The 21,661-nt window shown below is 41.5% G+C and overlaps 2 protein-coding genes across 3 annotated transcripts; one reads left to right on the forward strand and one right to left on the reverse strand.

Annotated features, from left to right (window-relative positions):
* The first annotated feature begins 459 nt into the window (after positions 1-459).
* On the forward strand, positions 460-3,501 carry c2h22orf23 (chromosome 2 C22orf23 homolog). 2 transcript variants are annotated; one of them, XM_042433480.1, is made up of 7 exons: positions 460-585; positions 1,704-1,797; positions 1,942-2,004; positions 2,174-2,347; positions 2,543-2,680; positions 2,837-2,937; positions 3,116-3,501. In XM_042433480.1, exons 1-7 carry the CDS (start codon positions 520-522, stop codon positions 3,230-3,232), a joined length of 753 nt encoding a protein of 250 aa, XP_042289414.1. In that variant the 5' UTR covers positions 460-519; the 3' UTR covers positions 3,233-3,501. The 2 variants fall into 2 exon arrangements, with proteins under 2 accessions (XP_042289414.1, XP_042289423.1); XM_042433489.1 differs by having other exon boundaries at positions 461-585; positions 1,684-1,797.
* Positions 3,502-21,642, reverse strand: micall1a (MICAL-like 1a). The gene is made up of 16 exons (XM_042433429.1): positions 20,106-21,642; positions 16,930-16,978; positions 14,157-14,298; positions 13,796-13,896; positions 12,432-12,580; positions 10,666-11,276; positions 10,516-10,576; positions 9,878-10,305; positions 7,434-7,825; positions 7,215-7,349; positions 6,993-7,119; positions 6,579-6,669; positions 5,912-5,985; positions 5,494-5,608; positions 5,343-5,389; positions 3,502-5,030 (listed from the first exon to the last, which is right to left on the reverse strand). Exons 1-16 carry the CDS (start codon positions 20,249-20,251, stop codon positions 4,891-4,893), a joined length of 2,808 nt encoding a protein of 935 aa, XP_042289363.1. The 5' UTR covers positions 20,252-21,642; the 3' UTR covers positions 3,502-4,890.
* Positions 21,643-21,661: the final 19 nt, after the last annotated feature.

Raw genomic sequence — 21,661 nt, forward strand, 5'->3', positions numbered from 1 at the left:
AATTTGTTTCATGATCCCTCATGGGGAAAGTGCACCTTTGTATCAGAAAAGCACAAATTAGAGAACTTCAATAGGCTATAGTTACAGGATGTAGTTGTTTTTTTTAATTTATTAATTTAATCTTGGATCATCAAAATAAAGACCAATCTTCAATGATACATCTGGTCTAGTGTGAATAATAAAATATTTTATGTTGTGTCACAAACAGGAACATATACAGTTTATCAACCCAAACAAAATAACCTTTGTGTCCATCTAGTGGTCACATGTTGTCAGTGCGCCTCTGGCTTTATAATAAAAACATAACAGGTGAGTACAAAAAAGAAGAAGAAGAAGGTTGCAGCCAAACATTAAGTGTTGGTGTAAAAATGAAAGTTGTTGAAATATGTATATATATATATATATATAAATCTGAAGTTAGGAACAAAAAGTCATTATTACGTCGCTTTAACAGGGAAGTGCTTGTTGCTACTTGGTTGCTATAGCAACAGGCTGTCGCACTCTGTTGGACTGGAGTGGATGTTTTCATCGTGGCTGAAATTAGCGATTTTACGGAGGATTTGTCTTTTTTTAAAAAGTGTTCGAGTAAGTCCTCTCTACTTTCTGCTTAGTTATATGTTTTCCTGTCATGAATTTCTTTCGTGTAAAGTCAGCTGGTTATTAAGCCAGCACTAACGACCGTAACGTAAGTGTATCGAAACAAGTTAGCAAACGATTTGAACGGTAACGTTAGTTAACATTTAGCATCACAATCATATAACTTTCTCCCTGCTCTCAGATGACACGTTAGAGCCGAGCCATGAATTATTATTTATTTATTTATTTTCACATTATATTAACAATACATTAAGTTTTATTTGTATGTTGACCTTACAGCTTTACTTTAAACCCCCCATATTTAGCATTTATAAACATAATTGTATAAACGATAAATGGTTCATAAAGTAGTTGTAAGAAGATATAAGTTTATTAATATAGCTATTTGTCAACAATTGTAACTCCTCCTGTGGTTACACATAACTGAGCGCTGGTATGTAAACAGATAATCAACGACAATATTGTTAAAAAACAAACAAACAAAAAAAAAAAACAACAGCAACAATAAACAGCAATAATAATATTAAATATGTCTTCAAATGAGAAGTTATATTTGTTGACAAATACAGTACATTACCGCTTTCCTTACAGTACATTTCCTTACCGCTGTCGCCAAGTGCTTGCTCATGGGGGAATTGTTGGGTCTCTGTATATTAAAGAGTACGGTCTTGACCTGCTCTATGTGAAAAGTGCCTTGAGATGACTTCTGTTGTGATATGGCGCTATATAAATAAAAATTGATTGATTGATTGATTGATTGATTAATAAATACTTTAAAAGTCCTTATATCTCTTTATAACTACATTTTAACGTGTTATAAACCATTCATTAAATGTTTATACACTGCTTATAAATGCTAAATAGGGGGGCTTGTGAATTGGAAATCTCCCTATATCCCATTTAAAGTATTAAAAAAATCTGTGATAGTGTTGTAGGAGTTCAACATTCATGTCTATGAAGTATCACCACAGTCTGTCTCTCTGCTCAGAGACTTGTTCAAATTCACAAATTGTGAATTGTGAAAACTGTATAATTTTACCTGGCCTGCGATGCATAGAGTGTGGTTATTGTCCCTCTGTGTGACAGATAACAACGTGGAGACACAGATGGAGACCTTCTCACAGAGTCGAGTCAGCGGGGGACTGTGGAACACCCCCAGAGCCCCCCAGTACAGCAAGGAGACCCAGGATATGCTGAAATGTGAGATGATGCTTTTGTTGGTGATGGTTGAGTGTGAATGGGACCAATACATAGTTGAAATTATATATATATATGTGTGTATGCAGATATACTTTCCAAACTCACTGTAATGTCACTGTAATCATTCTCTCTCCTGGTGTTCAGTAATGATGCAGGAATCAAAGCTCACCAACCTTCAAAGAAAACAGATCAACGAATGCGTAAAAAGTGAGTTTGAGGCCTAAGGATGACAAATCGCAATGCACTAATTAAAATACACAATTTCTCAATGAGCATTGAACTGACTTTGCTGCTGCGCTACTCCCTCAACACATTATCTGAAACATTTAGCAGTACTACATTTTATATGTTTGCATTAAAAACTTTTCCCTCACAGATGGAGCAGCTTTGCCACCGACTTCTGACCTCACACAGTCAGCTACTCCACCTCAGCCTAAAACCAGGACATCTGTCCAGAAACGCCTGCCAAGCAAGCCTCAGAGGCGCAGCGCCGACTCTTGTCGTTCTGGGAACAGCTATGTCAGAGAAAAATTCCGCCCTGGTCCCATACGTATGTTACTGAAGCTGACACTCTTAGTTGACACCCTACATTTATGTGTTCTTCTAACAGGCCTATATTTCAAATAATTCCATCACTAAATGTGAGTAAATGTGTAGTTTTTTTTTTGTTTGATTTTCTGTTTCTCCAAAGAAATATTCAGTCTTCTTGTCACTCTCTTTGTTTCACTTGTTTTTTTTAATGTAGGAGACTTAGAAAAAGAGAAGAGGAGGCTTCAAAATATCCTGGCAACAGGACAAGAAGAGCCCACAGCTGCATCTTCCCAGAATGATGCTGCATGTCGTAACCCTAAAGTGACGCAGGAGAGAGACAAATATCAGGAAGGTGAGGCTGACTGACTGCAGAGAAAAACATTTGTGGAGAAGTTACAGTGACAGCTGTAAATTGAGCTTATTCATTTCACCCTGACTTAAATTCTGCTCGACCTCATATATAAAGTGCCTCTTAAATAAGTCAAATGCTGATGTGTTTGTTTTGCAGTACTGGATGAAATAGAGGAAAGAAGACAGTTTCTGGCAGACATGGCCTCTCTGGGAAAGGAAAAGCAGTACATCAACATCATCAACACTGAGATATCACAGGTAAACAAACAACAGTATATACGTTGCTCAGTTCAAATCAGTCTACAGTGCACATTTTTAACCGCAGTGACTAATAATGACTTCAAATCTATTGGACACAACATGAGTGCACTGATGCTGTTAGAAAACCCAGCTTCATCTTGCATAAATATCAGATTGACATTTTACTCCCATCCAGAAAATCAGAGAGCTGGAGGTGCTGGATAAAACCCGCAGTCCCCAGAAGGCTGCTAAGACATCTGAGAGGAGGGTGGAAAACGCAGAGACAGGAGCAGAGAAGACTGACCGCTGCTGACCAGACAGGTTTTTGTCAGCTCCTTTGAACTCTTCACTTGAAAGTCAGGTTTAGGGAATACACCTTTGAACCCATTAAAGCAGCCTTCTGACTAAAATTGAAACTTTGCACGGCATGAGTCGGGTGTTATACGAGTGTGAAAATGATGTTTTTGCAAAGAGGTTACAGCCGACGTGTTGCAATGTGGTCGGATTGTATAAGCGGCTGAGGTGTGATAGCAAAGCAGTGTTCTCAGGCAGTGAAAGCATTAAATGTACAAGAAACATGAACTACTTGCATGAATTTATTTTATTCGTCTGTCTTCCAGTGTCAGTATTTTTTTTAGAATCCTGCTGCCGTTTTAGGACGATGAATAGCTGACAGAAATGTGGCGCTGCAGAAGCCCTTAGTTTCAGCTGGACAGGAAGACAGGCACAGAGCAGAAACACACAACAGATCTCAAATGGAGGATAAATACACTTAAGACGATCTAAACGACAAAACAATTACAGAATGAGCAAACAGACATTTACATGAGCTCGGACAGATGACATTAATCCACATGTACACAATTAAATTAATGGCACTCGTACAAAAAGGTTGTTCCTATCCACTGTTAAGGCAAAACATGGAAACACACAGAAAGGCGTAGTAAAATATAAATTAATGATTGCATATTCAGCTTTTCCCCAAAAGTTAAAACGCTTATAAACTGTTTTTTTTTCTACAGTTGTTAAAATATATCTGCCTTTTCTAATATTCACTATTGCATGTGTGACCTTTCATGTTAATAAAACTTTCTAGCAGTTTAATACTTTCTCTAACGCTTTCCTCCACGCCTCACATTTTCTAAAATCAACCGCTTTTTTTCCAGACACACTCATAAATACTGTATCTACGTTCATCCACGGTGTCTTTGATGATGAATTTATATACATGATACCGTTGCAGAACTACCGCTGAAGAGACTAAATACAAGGAGACCATAAATGACCGTATCATAGCAGCTAGAGGAGCTCAGGTATCCACTGTTGATTGATCATTTCAAGAGGTTGCAAAATTTAAAGCAACGTTTATTTAAAAAAAACAAAACTAAAAAAAAAACATTTTACTTTCACTAGTACCACAGGCTCAAGCAAGACATGGAGTAAAACCTTCTCACATATCCATCTGCTGACCTTTGGACACGAGGAGCAGACGAACAAGTCGGGATGAGAACTTGATGAGGAAGAACATGTTAAACCTAAATGGATATCAGGGATTAACTTGCATCCAGCTGATGAATCTTTGTTGAACTTTGATGAAGGCAGGGATAGTGAAGCAACGACATACAACAAATCAGTGCAGTAATTTAGAAACCTACTCTATGCTTCACTAGCTTGAATGGTCGAGGAGCTTACACGTACGAATGCATTCGCTCTTAAAGCACTTGAGTTGTTATACTGTCTCTTTCAAAAACACATAAAGGCAACTTAAAACAGACTTTTTTTGGAGGAGCATCAAGTAAGACGTGAGCAGGGTGGATTCTGGATTGCACTTCAAGTTATTAGTATCAGTTAGAGGAGACTTCATCTTTTCTCCTTGACCTGATGTTATTTCTTCTCTCACATCCTTTTCGTATTTTCTTTTTAAAATAGTCTCATATCCTCTTGGAGGAGAATGTGTCCTTTCTCAGCTGTTCAGCTTTTCTCCTTGCGGGGGCTGGGGCTTTTACCAGGTTCTCCTTTATGGCTCAGCCGCTTAAGAACCTTAATGGGTTTGAATTTTGCCCCTTTTTTCTTCTGCTGCTGCTGCTCGCTGTCCGGATCCTTATGGAAGTCTGATGTGGATGAAAAAGGAAAAATTAAAAGGTAAAATTAAGATATGCTTCACATGGCACATAGGACACATCTCTCTAGTGTGATTTTTATCTCTTGTCATTTTTTAGTTTAAATCTCTTGGTCTATAAATGTAAAAAAATAATGGAAAATGCTGATCATAATTTTCTTAAATCCACAGTGACGTCTCCAAATAGCTTTTTGTCCAACCAACAGTCCAAAACTCAAAGCTTTTCCATTCACTGTCACATAAGAATTAGAAAGGCAGCAAATCCCCACACAAGACTTAACAGATTGCTGGCGTGTCATCCTACCTTTTTTCTTCAACATGGCTTCCATTAGTTTATCCTCCTCTTCTTCCCTGTGACAGAAGAGCTGTTAGATTGCTGGTAGTTGCAAAGTATCACCTATTAATACACTCTGGTTCATTGCACAGGTACACTGTAACTGCCGCTTATTGATTACCTCTGTCTGTCCTGGTCCATGTTGTTGACAATTTGGTTTCGCTCTTCAATGATGGTAACGAGCTCAGCCATGAGCTCTTCCTCCCGGTTCTTGTCCTCACCAGTCCAGTCTTTCTCTGAGGAAGGAAGGGATGATGGAAGATTTAACATAGGGTTAAGATGTTGTAGAATATAATGAAGCAAATGCTGTGTAATTGTGTAAGTTTTATTGAACAGGTGTGGAAATGCTGTTGTTTTCTGTTCCAGATAATAAGACTATAGTGGTTATTGTTTAATGTAATCTGTGTGTCGATGTTACACACAGATTACATTACAATAACAGGTCAAATGAAAAGTGGATGTGGCGGTTTATTGCTTTGTAACATGAGTCAAGTATAACAAACAAACACATGAGGCCATTGAATCTGACTAGAACACACCTGGTTTGTTGAGAAGACACCTCAGCTCGTACTCCACATCAGCTTGCCTCTCCTCCAGATTCTGCTGCTTCGCCCTGCAGTACACACACACACACACACACACACACACACACACACACACACACACACACACACACACACACACACACACACACACACATTACAAACTGGTAAACTTTGATTTACTTTTTTGAAAACTACTTGTCTTTTTCCAAAAAAAATAATGATGTGAAATAAAAAAGGCTGCAGAGGAAAACATCTCATTCTCCATAAATAACTGAGCTCAATTTTTCCCCACAGTCTGGTGGTTATCTGCACTGAATATGTCAGTGCTGACTGAGCAACCCAAATTCACAGTTTTCAAGGAGCCCAGCACATGCAACATACTCGTGCATGACAGGATTTTCTGGAAATTTACAAAAATACTGCAGCAGTGTTTGTGATGTACTGACCATGCATGACTAGTCAGTTTTTTTTTATTTCTTGTTTTCGAACATTTTGATACTGTTTTGATACTAAAAGTAACTTCCAGTCAACATTGTTGTTTCAGGAACTGCTTCAAATTTGCATTGTCATAGTCATGCGGGTGGAGTGTTACTCTGATGGCTGACTGGTATTCAAGTCCCATGATTCTAATGTTTTCTTCCTGCTGCAGTCTGATACTTACGTGTAGACCAGCTCAGCTTCTCGTCGGACTAAAAGGTGTTTCTCATGAATGAGGGTGAACCAGTCCACCAATAGGTGCTCCTCATCCTCATCTGAAAGCACAGCAGAGGAACACACATATATACTTGAGTATAATACTCACATATAATTACATTTATAGTATTACCTGTTGGTCTTTCAGGCAAAATCCAATCATCTTGGCTTAGTGACATATTATCTCGTTAGAAATCTTATTATTTGTGTATAAGATGAACTAATATTGTAAAGTAATATATCTGTATTGTTTCAATTTTGCATATAGAGAAACTTTCCTCTGCACAGCATGTGGGGATAGTTTCATATCTTTGAGTTGTTACATATTAAAATGAAAAATTACAACCAGTACAATTCCCTTAGGAGCACTGTGATGTGATACCATTTGGGTTGTCTCTCAGCTTCTTCTCCAGCTCGACCCCCCTCTGCTCCAGCTCATCCAGCTGTTTCTCCAGCTGACCCATCTCTCCGTGGATGTCCTCCACTGGGATGTACTGATCTGACTGCACCTGGGTGAATGTTTGGATGGGGTTAACTATTTGAGTACTTCTTTGACACATGCTTTCTATTTTGAAAACATATATTCTGTCTTGAGTTTTTGTACCTTGCGTTTGATAAGTGGGAAGCCGTGGCCAGGGGCCGGAGGTCTGGCAGGACGAGGGCCTTTTGGGGGTCTGGTTTTGGATTTAGCAGGGGAGGGAGAAGCTTTCCTGTTGAACGGATTCTCCTTACAAATCCTCTAAAATGAGAAAAGAGACACAGCTGGAATATAATGTGTAAAGTTTATTGCTTTATATTGCTTATTTGGTGGTGGTCTTATTACCTTGTTGTATGCAAGGCCAGCCCCTGAGGCCAATGGACTGGGGGTCGTTGTGGGTCGTGGTGGGGGGGCCCCAGCCCCTTTGGTCCCCGAGCTGCGACTGGTCTGTGGGGTGGCTGGAGCTGAGCTGGCGTTTGACGGCATGGGGGAAGGGGAGGGGCTCGGGGAAGGATGAGGCAGACGCTCGGTGGAGGAGGAGGAAGGGGAGGCCGTAGAGTTGCACGGTGAACAGATGGAAGGCTCTGAGACGCTTTTGGTGAAGGAGTGTTCCTGGTCGCTGCTGGCACTGCCACCCAAGGGGGGCTGGGAGGAGCTGTGGTCTGAGCCAGAGGACAGACTCTCTATGCTGAGAGCTGGAGAGGGAGAGCAAGAGGAGGGCTGAGAGTGAATGAGAACTGAGGAAGAAAGAGGGTTCAGTGAAAAACGAAGAGCAGAAATGAAATCAGATTTAAAATAGTTGGAATAGATTGAAATGGAGATAGGATGGGGAGGGAAGAACAAAAAAACAATGAATATCTACAACCAAGATCTCACTCTTCCTGTTTTTAGTCCATCAGTGTTTTTGATGCAGGCAACGTTTTGTTCTGTTAGTGCTGTACTTTGAACTCCTGCACAGCTGAAGTGAAACAATATCTATGAGGTGGAAGTGCCAACTTTCATTTTTCGATTTGAGGTTGCAAGAATCCACATGAAATGTACCATGTAAGAACTGAAGCCTTTCAGTTATATAAACTGTACATACACTCACAATTACAGGGGAGTAAATGTAATTTTATGACTGGCTGCTAAATGCTAGGCAGGTGTAACTTGTTTCATAATTACTTCATGGACAATGCCAGTCATGCAGGCTTTTTAACAAATCAATCAGAAATACAGAAAAAAATGATGCAAATCAACTGTGTGGTACATTAGTGTGAAGCAAGAACACACTGATGAGCAGATGTGAAGAACCACTGACTACTGTAGTGCATCACAGAAGTAGGGCTGCAACTAATGATTATTTTCATTAACAATTAATTGTTCAATTATTATTGAACAATTAATTGTTAATGAATTATTATTAATCGATTAGTCATTTGGTCTTTAAAATGTCAGAAAATGGTGAAAAATGTCGATCACTGTTTCCCAAATCAGCAGATGAAACCTAAAATGTCTTATTATGTCCTGACCAACAGTCCACAACCCAAAGATGTTCAGTTCAGTATCACAGAAGACTAAAGAAACCAGAAAATACTCATATGGAAGCAGAGAATTTTACCATTTTTCTCTTTAAAAATTACTCAAAACAGTTGGTGATAAATTATCTGTCGATCGTTGCAGCTCTAGACAGAAGGATAAGAAAAACTTCAGTCAAGAAAACTCCTCAGGATGCACAGTAAGTGACGAGGCCAAAAACAAGACTACATCAGCATAACCTCAGAGGTTCACCACAGGAAATAAACCCCATGGTACGCCTCAAGAATTGAAAGGCCTGGTTGCAATTTGCAAAATAGTACAGTGAGTCTGTTATGAAACCAGCACTGTAGCTGTACAGCACCTAAAAAGACATTTTACCACAAGCAAATACATGAAAACTCATGGGACAGCACTCGTCACATAGCAGGACAATAATCCTTAAAGCCCAGTTCAGACTGAAGATTCATGACGAGACAAGTTGAAACTTGCAACTACTTGCAATGCACCGGTCTGAAAAACCTGCCAGTTTACACCAATGCGACTAGACGAGACAGTGTATCGTTCCCAAGGCAATAACTCTGTACTTCTGTTCTATCTGGCAGCTTTTCAGGCTTTTTTTTTGTAGCTGGATATAATTTGTAGCATCTTAAAATATGAATGATAGTGATAGTGAGTTACTTGCTACAGTTGCATTTCTAGTATTGATGAAACGGCAAAAGCATGAAAATACAAACAAACAAAAAAGAGGGTCAAGGCTCTCTTTTCCTCCGTCCAAAACTCTGCCATTTCAATCAGCTGACTTCGCTACAGGCTGATTGGCTGTTGAAACAGGTGACCTGCCTTATGTTCTAAAACCAGCCACTGGCAACGTGACAAGCACCGCCATCAGCCAGCTTCAGTCGAGCTGAGACGGACCGGTTCACACTGCTGCTGCTTTTCCCCACAACATTCTAAAACAGTTTCATCTCATCGTGAATCTTTGGTTTGAACTAGTCCTGACATACAGCCTTAACATTAAATGACATTATCTACTGTGTTTACATTCATTTCTCCAATTACATTTGCTCCAATAAACAGAAGAATGTATAAAAATAGCTATAATTCTCACATAAGATGGACAAAGTTGTGAGTACAGACTGACTGAGGTGAGGTGGTTTCACAGTACAGGTGACCTCTTTGCATTTTATTGCTATAGAGGAACAGAAGGCAAAATGAGGTATCTTCTCAGGGTTTGTACAATGCAATGCTGCGGCTAGCTGACATTTCCTCACCTTGGTTACCGGCAGGTGGCTGCGGAGCACGCGGCGCCGGCCGCTTCTTGCTCCTGCCGCTCCCTGGGCTGGCAGAGCGGGACGTGCTTCCTCCATTGGGGGGGGTGTCTGCACCTGTGGCCTCAGCTGCCTGAGTGATGCGGTACCACGGGTGAGTAGCCGCCAGTGTGGGTGGAATCGCACTTCCTTCACTCCCCTCTTCTTCCTCTGCCTCGTTTTCATCGTCGTCGTCTTCGTCAAATGGGTTGGAGGGCGGAGGGGGCGTGCTGGGTCTGGAGCCCTCGCCTTTGAGAGAGGACAGAGAGCCTGCATTGGGAGGTGTTGCCAGTCCTGCGGGGGGAGGGGGAGGGGCTTTCTTCTTCTTGTGTTCTGACTGGACCAGGGCGAGCCAAGGCGGGTCTTTGGGTTTATGGGTGCCACTGGACAGGCTGGACAGTGAAATACACAGATAGGGATGGAGGGGTTACAGAGGGTAAGACAGCACGATACATCCAAACAGAGGCGTGGAGGGTCAAATGATTACATGCTGTGACAAGATGCTTTTCAGTATTCAGACAGAAAGCAGATGATGATATGATTGAGGTAGATGAAATGAAAGAAATGGACAGGAAACAAGGTTTTAATAGAAATTCTGTTACCTTCCAGGAGACTGGGATCTTTCTCGAGGTTTGGGAGGAGTCGGAGGCTTCTGATGTTCACCTGTGATTCCAGATAAAATGTCAGGATGAATATCAACAAAATTCTATTTTCATCTTCACAATTGTTTACATTCTGCAATGAGAACGCACCGACTATGAGGCTGTCTGCTGTGCGTGGTAGCCTGACCCGAGGGCAAGGGCGAGGAGGAGGGGCGGGTTCAGACACCCGGCGGGGAGCCGGCACTGGCCGACTGACACCTTCCTGATGACTGACGGGTGCAGAAGGGATGTCCCCATTGGCCTTGTGTTTGTCTGGTGTTTGAGTGTCTTCCTCTTTTACGCCTTCATCCTCCTCCTCCTCCTCGTCACTCTCGTCAAAAGGGTTGGGAGGAGAAGAAGAACGTGGTTTCTCCTCTGTCTCTTCACTCTCTTCCATCTCTTTTGTGTTTTCTAAAGAGTCTGCTTTGTTTGTTGTAACAGGAGTGACTGTGACAGAGTTGTTGGCGGGCGCGTCAATATCATTTGCTCTGTTCACTGGGGGTGGAATCTTTGTCTGGTCCCTCTCAGAGGCCGAGGTGTGAGGGGTCGTGCTGCGACCAATCCTGACAGACTGAACTACAGCAGGTCTCTTACTAAGATCTGGCCGGCCATTCTGATCGGCTAAAATATGCCTTGTGAGGTGATGTGTACAGACCAACGCCCCAGAGTCGCCTCCTAATTTGTAGGATCCAGGAAGCAAAGTGCTATGACACTCGGTGCACCTGAGAGGACAATGACACAGGAGGACAGTAAGCTCTACAACAGGTGATAGATATTGTTGACACAAGATGATCACAAGCACAAATGTGACAAAATAATACACACAGTAATCTGGTATTCCTTTATATGTACAAAATCTAACTGTTGATTCATTTCTTTCTGCTGTTAAAGTTATAATCCTTAAGATTTTTATGACATCAACCCCATTTTAGATGCTGTTTATGGTTAGCATTTTTTAGGCAAAAAGCCATTCAAGCCACAGTGAGCAACAAGATAAATAGCTGCAGGTGACTGGCTGCACAACTCTAACTCCTCCACAAGGTAACTAATGCCTTTTACTGCTGTTGTGTGGAAAACCACTCACACAGTTTGCAGCATGAAATCAGATTGGGGTTGCTTATAGCATGCATGGATGTATTACATCCATGATGGCACAATGACATCTTTATCAAAAGAGTACTCCACTGTTTTAGCACTGCACTACTATAACACTGTCAGACTCACAATGGATGGTTTTATAAAAAGGAGAAAAGTCGATGCAGCTGAACCAGAGATATCATTCTTCTTCTTCTTCTGTGTCAAAACCTGCTGCCAGCATTACCCACACAACAACTCAACTCGATTCACTCGTGTGTACAGATTCAGGTGTGTTAACAGTAGCTGCTAATGTAGCCTTGCGCTGCTAGCCTCAAGCAGAGTTCAGGAGTGGGCTACAGAGGTCTGGTAGCTCACCTCTGTCCAACTCCACACCCCAAGATTTTTTTTTTTAATTTTCAAACTTGTAGTCTTCAGCGCCAACCAACACAGACTAATGGAAATATTTTAACATATGCAGTAATATTTCTTTTTAAACAGGCTTTGATGTGTAAAATCAGTGGAATTCCCCTTTAATATGACTGGAGTTTGTTTGGCTGCATTGTTAAGAGATACATCCGTTTCTCTTGTATTTCAGTGTTTGCTGCAGTGTTAAACCACACTTGCTGTTACCACCAGTAAACAAAGGTGTTGCCATATCAACCAGGACTGAAATTTCAGGGATTATAACTTCAAGAAACTTAAAAGAGTTTTCATTGAGTTCTTACGGCACCACAAAATAATTCACTCATGGTTAAAAACAGTGTGTGAGACACACACTAGTCAGTAGCTGCAGTGTTCACCTGAAGCAGTTGCGATGGTAGAGCTTGCCGTCCACCAGAAACCTCTGCACCAGATGGACGTGTTTTTGACAGGCGGCGCAGGTGCTGCTGAGCGTGCTGCGCTTCACCGCTGCAACCGCTTCTATACCTGCCTCGGCAGGCTTGTTCAGCTAGTGCAAGCGACCGGGACGTTGTTTGAAGGGAGGGGACATGGTGGAGACGTCGGGGGGGAAGGGGGGAGATGGAGAGCAATGGGGCAGGAGGGGGGAGATCAAACACGGAGTCAGGATTTGAGGATGTGGATTCTTCTGTTTAGCTTGCTACATCTACTTGTTATGGTAACATCTACTCTCATTGATTCATTACTGCATTTCTTTTTAATTTTAAAACATCATCTGATTGATATAAAAATGTAGGTCATGATAAAAGTTTTTATTAGTAAAAAATCCAAACAGCTTGGGTTAGTACATCTGGGAGTCATATATTTTAGATATGATGGATATATTGTATCAGGCATTTGGGCTTTTTATTTGAGTTGAATAAATAAAGGGGTTAGCAGCAGCATATTCAAAAACTTGGCACACAGTGTTAGGATAATACAATGTTAGTCATTTATGTACAAAAGGTGGTTAAAAAAGACTGACCTATCTGTTTTTGCTTTCACCTCCTAGCCCACCCACCACCCCCATCCTACTGCCTAGGCTCAGGACCAGAGAGTGGAGGGGGGATCAGATGTGAGGAGGAAGAAGAACAGGAAGAGGAGGGAGTGGAATGGATTTCCATCTAAAGAGGGGGGGGAGGGAGGGGGGGGCGGTTGAAGTTGAAGAGGAGGATGCCAGTACATGGGAGTACGGGGATGGAGGAAAGAAGTTGAGGGCATGCGAAAGAAAAGAGAGACAGGATACAGAGGCTATCTTTATAGACTTACTCTACCTCTGTTGTTTTGCTTTTCCCCTGCTGTGCAACACAAAGCCCACGCAGGGAAGTGGTAATTATAAAATACATTCGTGCTTATTGTACATTGTTGTACTGAAACGGCAGGATGGGATTTGTATTGTACAGATGTGTTGATTCAATACCCCCAAACAACACATGCAAAATTATACTTATATCTTCCAAGGCTTCGGATACACACCAATATAGTATTACAGCATGTGAGGTTTCAGTGTGCTTATCCAGTCCACTACAGGACTTCATTAATAAAATAAAACCTGAAGAATAAATTAACATGCAGCTGCAGTGGAAACTTCATGCAGAGCTTGTAGAGTTTAGTGCGGCCTTAAGATTACCAGGCTGCAGAAATTGAAGAAAATCTGAACACATGCATGAGGGTGATTCCTGCTGGTCTCTATGTACATTCTCCTGGTGCCAAGTCTTGTTCTTACCTCAGACTCAACCGCTTTTTCTTCTAAAGGGGTTGGAGGCCTTTTCTGGGCTGGCTCATTGTGACTGACCGAACTAATCCTCTTCATACAAGGAGGGTTTGCTGCGGGAGAAGAAGTCATCAATTAAATGATATAAACTAACTATAAACTATGTAAGTTAAGCTGCTCTATGTCAAGATGTGCGGGGGGCGGACAGTGTTTATGGCTCTGAAATTATTATCACATGAAAAACATACTAAATGTACATTTTAGTTAAGTAAATGAATAGATCTGTCAAATGTATAGTCAAAAATGTTTTGTTTTTTTTTTTTAAAGGGAGTTCACACTGCTGCAAGTGAAAGCCCCGATTCAGTGAACCAACCTTGAGACTTGTTATTGAAAAAGTTGTAGTACTGGGAGACGTAGGTGATGATGCTGAGCCTGTCAGGCACTTTCATGGAAACCATGTCCTCTGGATCCAACAGGGCTGGAATTCCCAGCTGTGTTTCGGCCACTTCAAACGCCTGCAATGTATCAAAGAGGGGAAAAGGAGGCAGGGCGGAGCAGTAGGAAGGGTAGGAGATAAGGAAGATGTAGATAAGTATGGAGCAGAGGAACAATAAGCATGCCAATACATGCATGCCAATGATTCTCAGTAAACCTTGGAGACTTAAGCAGACTATCAAACTATCCTTTAATCATGCTATCAAATAAATAATGCACACTCCAATAATTTGTCTCCACATAAACATACTGAAAGTGAGGATAGAATGATGCATGTGTGCAGCAACCAGCAGGTACACGACACCCTGAGTAACATAACTCTGCTTCCAAACTATTAGCGTGTTATACCATCATCACTGGTTCATAATGTCATGTTTTGTCCCTTTAGGATATCCATCAGTCACATGAAAAATTCCACTGAGGAAATGAGAATGTGAGTTAGGTTACACAACAACCCGGATACAATCCTTGGCCGTCACACGATACTGAAATCCAGCCAACAAATGCTACACACGAACAAGGTGGAACTAAATGAATCAAAATGCATTTTACTGCACTGTTTAGATAACACCTGCTTCATGGCTGAATAGTTCTCTCTTCTTGGTTCTCTCTTTGGTCTAATGACCTACTTTGCTGCAGTTCATTTAAAACAAATGAATGTTCTACACTAATGATGCAGGGTTTTCCCTGGATTTGTTTGAGACAAAGGTGGCAAAGGCTGGAGAACGTGCATGGTGTGGCGTACACAGTTTGTTCGCCCACCTTTAGAATGCTGTGCGAAAAAAATCATGATCCATAGGGATTTAAATTTTATACCAAGATATATATATATACAAAAAGATAAAAAATAAAGGTTGTGACAAAAGATGTTGATTTTGTAGGCCTGGGATGATATGCTTATCTCCTGGTTCAATACTATCATGAAACTTGGGTACAATTTCCAGTCTCTTGCTCCAGTTCCATGTTTGCCAAACCATCCACTGATGTCCTTAGTCCACTGAAGTTCAATATGAAACAGAAATGGCAGATAAGATAAATGGTCTGCAGAATTTTTATTTTAAAAAGTTAACTGCATTAATTAATTAATTTGAAAGCATCTTACAGTCTCCTGCCTGTATGGGAATAACAAAACTAGGTGGAGTCTGAGTGCTCTTAAGTGTTATTAACGTCCTGTCTCCAGCAGCCTCTCTGCTGCACCATTAGTTCCGGGGAAAGACATTGCTGTCCAAGACGCTGATCAGGCGCAGGGTTTATGAGGTGAAACAGACTGAGCACCGACTTATGTCCTTCACCTCAGAGTTGGTTTAAGATGTTTAATGCTGCAGTGTGCGTTGGTCAGCCAGTCTTGTTTGTTACTGCTGATCGCTGCTCTACTCTGCTAACGTTAGTCTCTGAGTGACGGCGTAGAAAGTTCACGATAAACTTCATGTTCGTCTCGCAAAAGTGATTATTTAATCAGTAAATCAAAAAAATGCTTGCAACCGCTGCATTTTTTGAAGATAAGCTACAAGATCATTCTAGTGTGTAAAAGCTGTAGACTGTCCAGGTGCTGCACTGCCCTCACAGTTGCGTTCAGCCTTTTTCGTTCCATCAACATCACTTTCAAAGGCGGTGGCCAGTAATGCAAAGGCAGCCCGCCTTTGAGTTTGATAGGCAGGGAAAACCCTATGGAGGGAAGTAAAACTTACAGTGGCTTTATTTGTACCTCTGTAACACAATTCATTGAGATTCTATTGTTAGCAGCAGTGTGTGAACTATAGTAGCAGGCTAAGAGATTAACATGTGAAAGCAGTCATATGAAAAGGGTCAAACATGGGTTGAGTGCCCTTGTATATTTCTACAGTATGAAAGGGGAATTAGTAAACCCTGGAGAGACAACCAGGAACAAATCTGAGGGGTAAAACCTGACATAGGAGCTTTGCATGCTCTCTACATTTACAGTCATACCTTATTGATACAGTGAATTTCTTGCTTTATTTAAAAACCTACAATGACAGCCAGCAGACTGGGAGTTTGTCTCTGGTGCTACCACCAACTGCTTCACTTCCCCTGAAAGCTGCATGATAAAAAAGAATGTCAACAGCAGCAAAGACCTGCCAAAGCTTAGCTCAGCCTGAAAATGAGGAGACTCCCATTTCATCCCTCAATGTCCTGTTGGCTTACAGATGATGTGGAAAAACCCAACCAGAGAAACATGTTTTAAAAAGTTTTGAGCTGGTTTCAACCCACTTAGAATGTAAAGCTGCAAAATAAGCACTTTTGGACTTACAATCCCAGATAGTCTCTCCACAGGCTCATGTCAAGAGTTTTCTCCTCTCTCCTCACCCTGTATGCTCTTACTTATTCCTAGTCGGGATTCATCAGGATTAAGTAACACGGTTCTCCACACAGACAGTCAAATACACTTAAGTCACACCCGCCGTGGCTGCATGTAACAAGGGTTAATTATTTTAGGGCTGAGTAAAGCACGCGCATTAACAGATGCAACGGCTGAAGCTAAGTGACAGATAACAGTTAGGTGCACCAACAGGTGATTTAATTCAGCCACCCTTTAGGCGCAGAGGGGAAACACAGCATGGTGTCAGGCAAAATATCAGTATCATCCAACACAACATCAAACCTCAAAACATAAGGCTGTAAAATTGACTCACCAGTTGGTTGTTCTCGTAGACATTTTCTTTAGACAGCGAGCCAAAATCTCTGCAGTGACAAGACAGAAACAAATGTTAAAATTCAAAACAACATTTGAGATGAGGCTGCAGCTCAGCTCAGTACAGTCAGTGTACTGTCATACAGCTTGCAACAACCACAACTCATGGTATCTCCTTTTAGGGCAACACCATAAAGAAATAACTGTCCAAGCCATGCTGATACAGGAGAGAACTGTATTTAGCTCTCTGACCTATTTCCACTTATGTTATGAACCATCAAAACGCTATTATTGGCTTGACAGCATGACAGATGGAATTGGTGAGCAGTCATGCTTCACAACTGGTCCAGTAGACAACGGTCCCAAACCACACATAAATGATGACTGTTATGAAAAACCCGCAAGGACAAAAGGGAAGAAGCAGCGGCACCAAACAGGAGCGATGGGGTGATAATTACAAGGCTCGGCTTTGAAATGCCTGGAGCGAGGAACTAAAGCCAGGCTCTCGCCAGTAAACATCCTGCAGTAAAAATGGAAAATGTCTGAGGTGTTTCCAGGATGACATTGTGTTTGTTTGCATAAGTGAAGGTATGTTGGCAAAAGTGTGTGGTAGTTTGAACAACAGTATGGCGGAAAAAACAGCACCATGTGGAACTCTCAAGAAGGAAAAACTCTCTGAATGAGCTCCGTGTTGGGAGTCGCACAAAGAGAGAAGTGTTCTCTCTAATCTAGTTCCCATGGTCACAAACACACTGAGCAGCGGCTCTAATATCAAGATCGTGTCAAAACAGGTCCGCTGTGTCAGATTTACTAACATAGCCAGATAAAACAGTGGCAACTTTTAAAAAAAAAAGTTTATTTAACTGTTGTTTGGCATTTCGGACCTCACAGAACAGAGGAACCTGCCGACATTCACAAGGATGATGGAGTGTAGTGTGTAATCTGAATTGCGAACTTAATCCACTGTGACTCGAGTCTCACTCCAAGGGTTTATTTTGGGAAAGAGCACTGCTGACGGAAGGTGTGTGTGTGTGTGTATGTGAGACATTGAAAATCCACATGATCAAAACCTGGATGGACCAGTATATCTGCTAAATCTGGTTCAGTCAGATAAAAAAAGGTTTGCGCTTACTTGTGAATATAGAGAATTGGGATTTGATCATGTCATGACAGTTAAGTTTATAAATACCTCAAATACCAAAAATAGTTTTAGTCGAGGAGCAGGTGAGACAAACATGTGCCTTCTGTAAACGTTTTAAGTCACTGCGGCAAAATGATCTAAAGTGTCTGATAAAGTGTGAACAAGAGCTGCATATTAAGCACTATTGAATTTAAATGTGATTCTGATGGCACTGTCTCATGCACTTTGGATAGCTAGGCCACAGACTATGTCCTGCAGTCATAATATCAAGTCCCTCTTCAGTGGGTTGAGTGACAGTTGGTCTCAGCTGAGGAAATTCAGATGAGGCCATTGCTGTACTAACGTCTCTCCGCTGCATCTCTGTAATGTATTTTGATGAGAATACATTGGCTGCAGAGCGCAGAGCAGCACTACAATGGCCGAGCCCGGCATTAGAGCTAAATCCAGTTTGACAGGCGGAGGTCTCAGCTGCAGATTAGCCTGATGGACTGTCTGTCTGGATCAGAGCGAGTTCGACTGGCCGCTGCAGCTACTGTACACAGAGAACTGAACAGGGAGGCATGCTGGGGCACAAATTGAAGAGGCAGAGCTGAAAAGCTTGGGTGTTTAGGATTTGTCCACTCTTGTACTTTCAGCTTTACTGCTGTGCTGTGTGTGTGTGTGTGTATGTAGATAAATTCCACTTCACTGACTTGTCCTTCAGTGAGTGGTCCAGTGAATGTTTGCTCCAGTACCATCCAAGCGTAGTCCAATTTGCTCACAAAAGTCGGGATCATCTGAGCGGTAGACAGCAGCATGAGCAAGACGCTTATTGTCTGAAATCATTCCGTCGCATCACATTTCTTCTCCTCCAGGACAGAGGAGGGACATAACATGCCATTTACTGGATGATTTACACAATCCTCCTACAACAATAAGGGTCGTTGAGTTGAGCTGTTTGCAGTAGGAATCAAACCACTAATCCTGATGCTGTCAACATCATGCTCTACCCACTGAGCTACACACAGAGCCACATTATGCTACACAGGAGGACTAGTGCTTTTCCACGGATTTGCATGTCTAATGTGAGTCATGTGAAGGTCAGAGTTTCTGTGTGTATTTCCTGTCACACTGCAAATAATGGAAACGCTTCAAATTAAATGATTCACCTGTCTCGATCAGCACTGCAACACCCTGCCAGCCCTGGTGAGGATCTAATACATGATGGCCCTCTTATATAAGAGATGGAAGTGATGAGAGTGTCAGGCTGTGCCTCAGTAAACAACACATACCAGCAATGTCTGGTTGAACTTACGGAACTGTATGTGAGACTATCTATCATTTCCTCAACCCTGTTTTCATTTATTTTAATCACACTGAAACTGTGGCTGTGTAGAGACTGATCTGTGTGTGTAGGTGTAAAATGCCTGGAGGAGGGGTGTGTTGTTACAGACATGTTACATGGCTTGTCAGACTGCGTTAATTACAGCACACTGGTCTCTCACTCTGTAATGTTGTATAAAAATATTATTACAGGTGCTTTTGGCTATGGTACATATGCATGCACATTACTAAAACATACACACACATAAAAACACAAATGGCAAAGTTGTTGCTTGTGTGTTTATGAAAAGTTATCTAACCACTGACAGAATCAGAAATCTAATCTCATCTTTGTTGATAGGAGTCTTACACAATCCCAGTCCTTATAAAACTTACCATGAAATAATTTGGAGCATGATGTTCATGAGTTCAAACTGAGTGTGTATTTTGACTGGATTATCATTACAGTCTGAATACAAGTTCAAAGACAACAGTTAGCAGCCAGTCACTCCTAAAGCTGCATCTTTTGTGCAACATCAAGGTTGACATAAAATCATAACCTAATGCAGCTATCATCAGCACCATCCCTATCAGTAGCCCTTATGTTATTGTGTTATGTACAAAATCCGTTGTATTATTAGTAACTATAACACAATTAATAACTATGACAGTATATTATCACAGTGTTATACTATGAATAACAGTGTTATACAATTAGACGTCGGGTTACTTACATCAGCTCTGGTCTGTAACGGTGTATTATGGCACAGAATGCCAAACCGTCCCGAAAGGACGTTGACATGTCCTTTATTTCCACCTCATTGTAATTTTCACACTGTATCCGACACCACTCCTGCAGAGCCTTCAGAGATCCCATCATACTATTGTCATAGAATTCCAAGTATTCCTGTTAAATATAATCGATGGTTTTGTGTCCCAGGCGTGACAGGAGACAATACAAAGTCTCTTCTCCGGTCATACACGAGACATCGGCAGCGTTTCGGTGGAGGGACGACAGCCAGGCAACACCCGATGTCGGGATAAGTTACGTCACATTCATTTACAGCCAGTGAGTCACGTTAAAAACTTGTATGGTTTGCAAGCTAGCAAGATGTTAGCTTACTTTTGCAACTACAACGTGCATTATGCCCCCATTGTATCTGCTGTACGGAGGTATTCTGACAGCAATGGTTGTAATGTTATCCAATACCTGGAACTTTGGCCAGAACCCAGCAGATTAAAAACACAGCTGATATCTAAAGTAGATAACGGTATCTTGCCAAAAAAAGTTCTTGCCGTAGCCAACTCAGCTAAGTAGCTACTGTAGCCTGCTGCTAGCTTCTCTTTCCCGTTTTCTAGCGAATGAAGCTTGTCTTTGTCCGTTTAAAGAGACGATACCGTTTCGGTCGAAGCAGAGGTTACAATTTACTCCTTGTTTGAGATGAGCCGCCACACAGCTCTTGTTTGTTGGTGCAATGACGGTGCTTCGATTTAATGAGTGACCGTGTTATCTGGTGACTTTCGGCCGAATGTGTCCGTGGTTGTCGTAGTGACGGGCAGAACACGTAGGTGTCCTTCTATAAGCCTTAAATTCTCTTAAATTCAATGTTCAATACAATATATATTAGTCTAGTCCCTTTTATCCTACAACAAGAATCATACACCTTTCGTAGTTTCTTTTTATGTGGAGAAAAATATAGATAAGCAGAGCAGCTAGCATCTTATGAGAAATTTGACACTTATTATACAGGTTAATTAGTTGAATATGTGGCCACTTTCCGATTGAGGATAACTGTATAAAATCCCAAGATAGGCTAGAACTGCACTGCCAATTTATAGGCTAAGTTACACTTTGTTTCCCACATTATAAGAAACGGTGAATGCGTCTTGCTGAATACAATTTAATTTATGTAAACGGTTAGCGTAGATAATAAACACGGATGAGTATGTATTTAAAGTTGGTTTAAGTAAAACTGAAGACTGTTGAAGCTGCCGTCACCACGAGCAACCACGACTCATTCTGCTGAGAGTCACCAGTTAACTCGGTCACTCGTTAAACCGAAACACCTGCAATGGCGGTTAAAACTGCATTTAAAAAGTCTGTTGCTACTCGCGACGACACAATTAACTTAAAGCACACTGCAAATAAAATCATCACGGACGATCGAAGTTAATCAAAGCAGGCCAGCCCCGGTGCCAAGCTATCCCTGTTGCATTGATTGAAGCGCTGGCAGCCTGCCGACTGTCCTCCCCCATGGACACCCTGTCATGTTGTTGTTTCTCTTCACGC

This window comes from Thunnus maccoyii, chromosome 2 (assembly GCF_910596095.1).
Source record: "Thunnus maccoyii chromosome 2, fThuMac1.1, whole genome shotgun sequence".
Lineage (NCBI taxonomy): Eukaryota > Metazoa > Chordata > Actinopteri > Scombriformes > Scombridae > Thunnus > Thunnus maccoyii.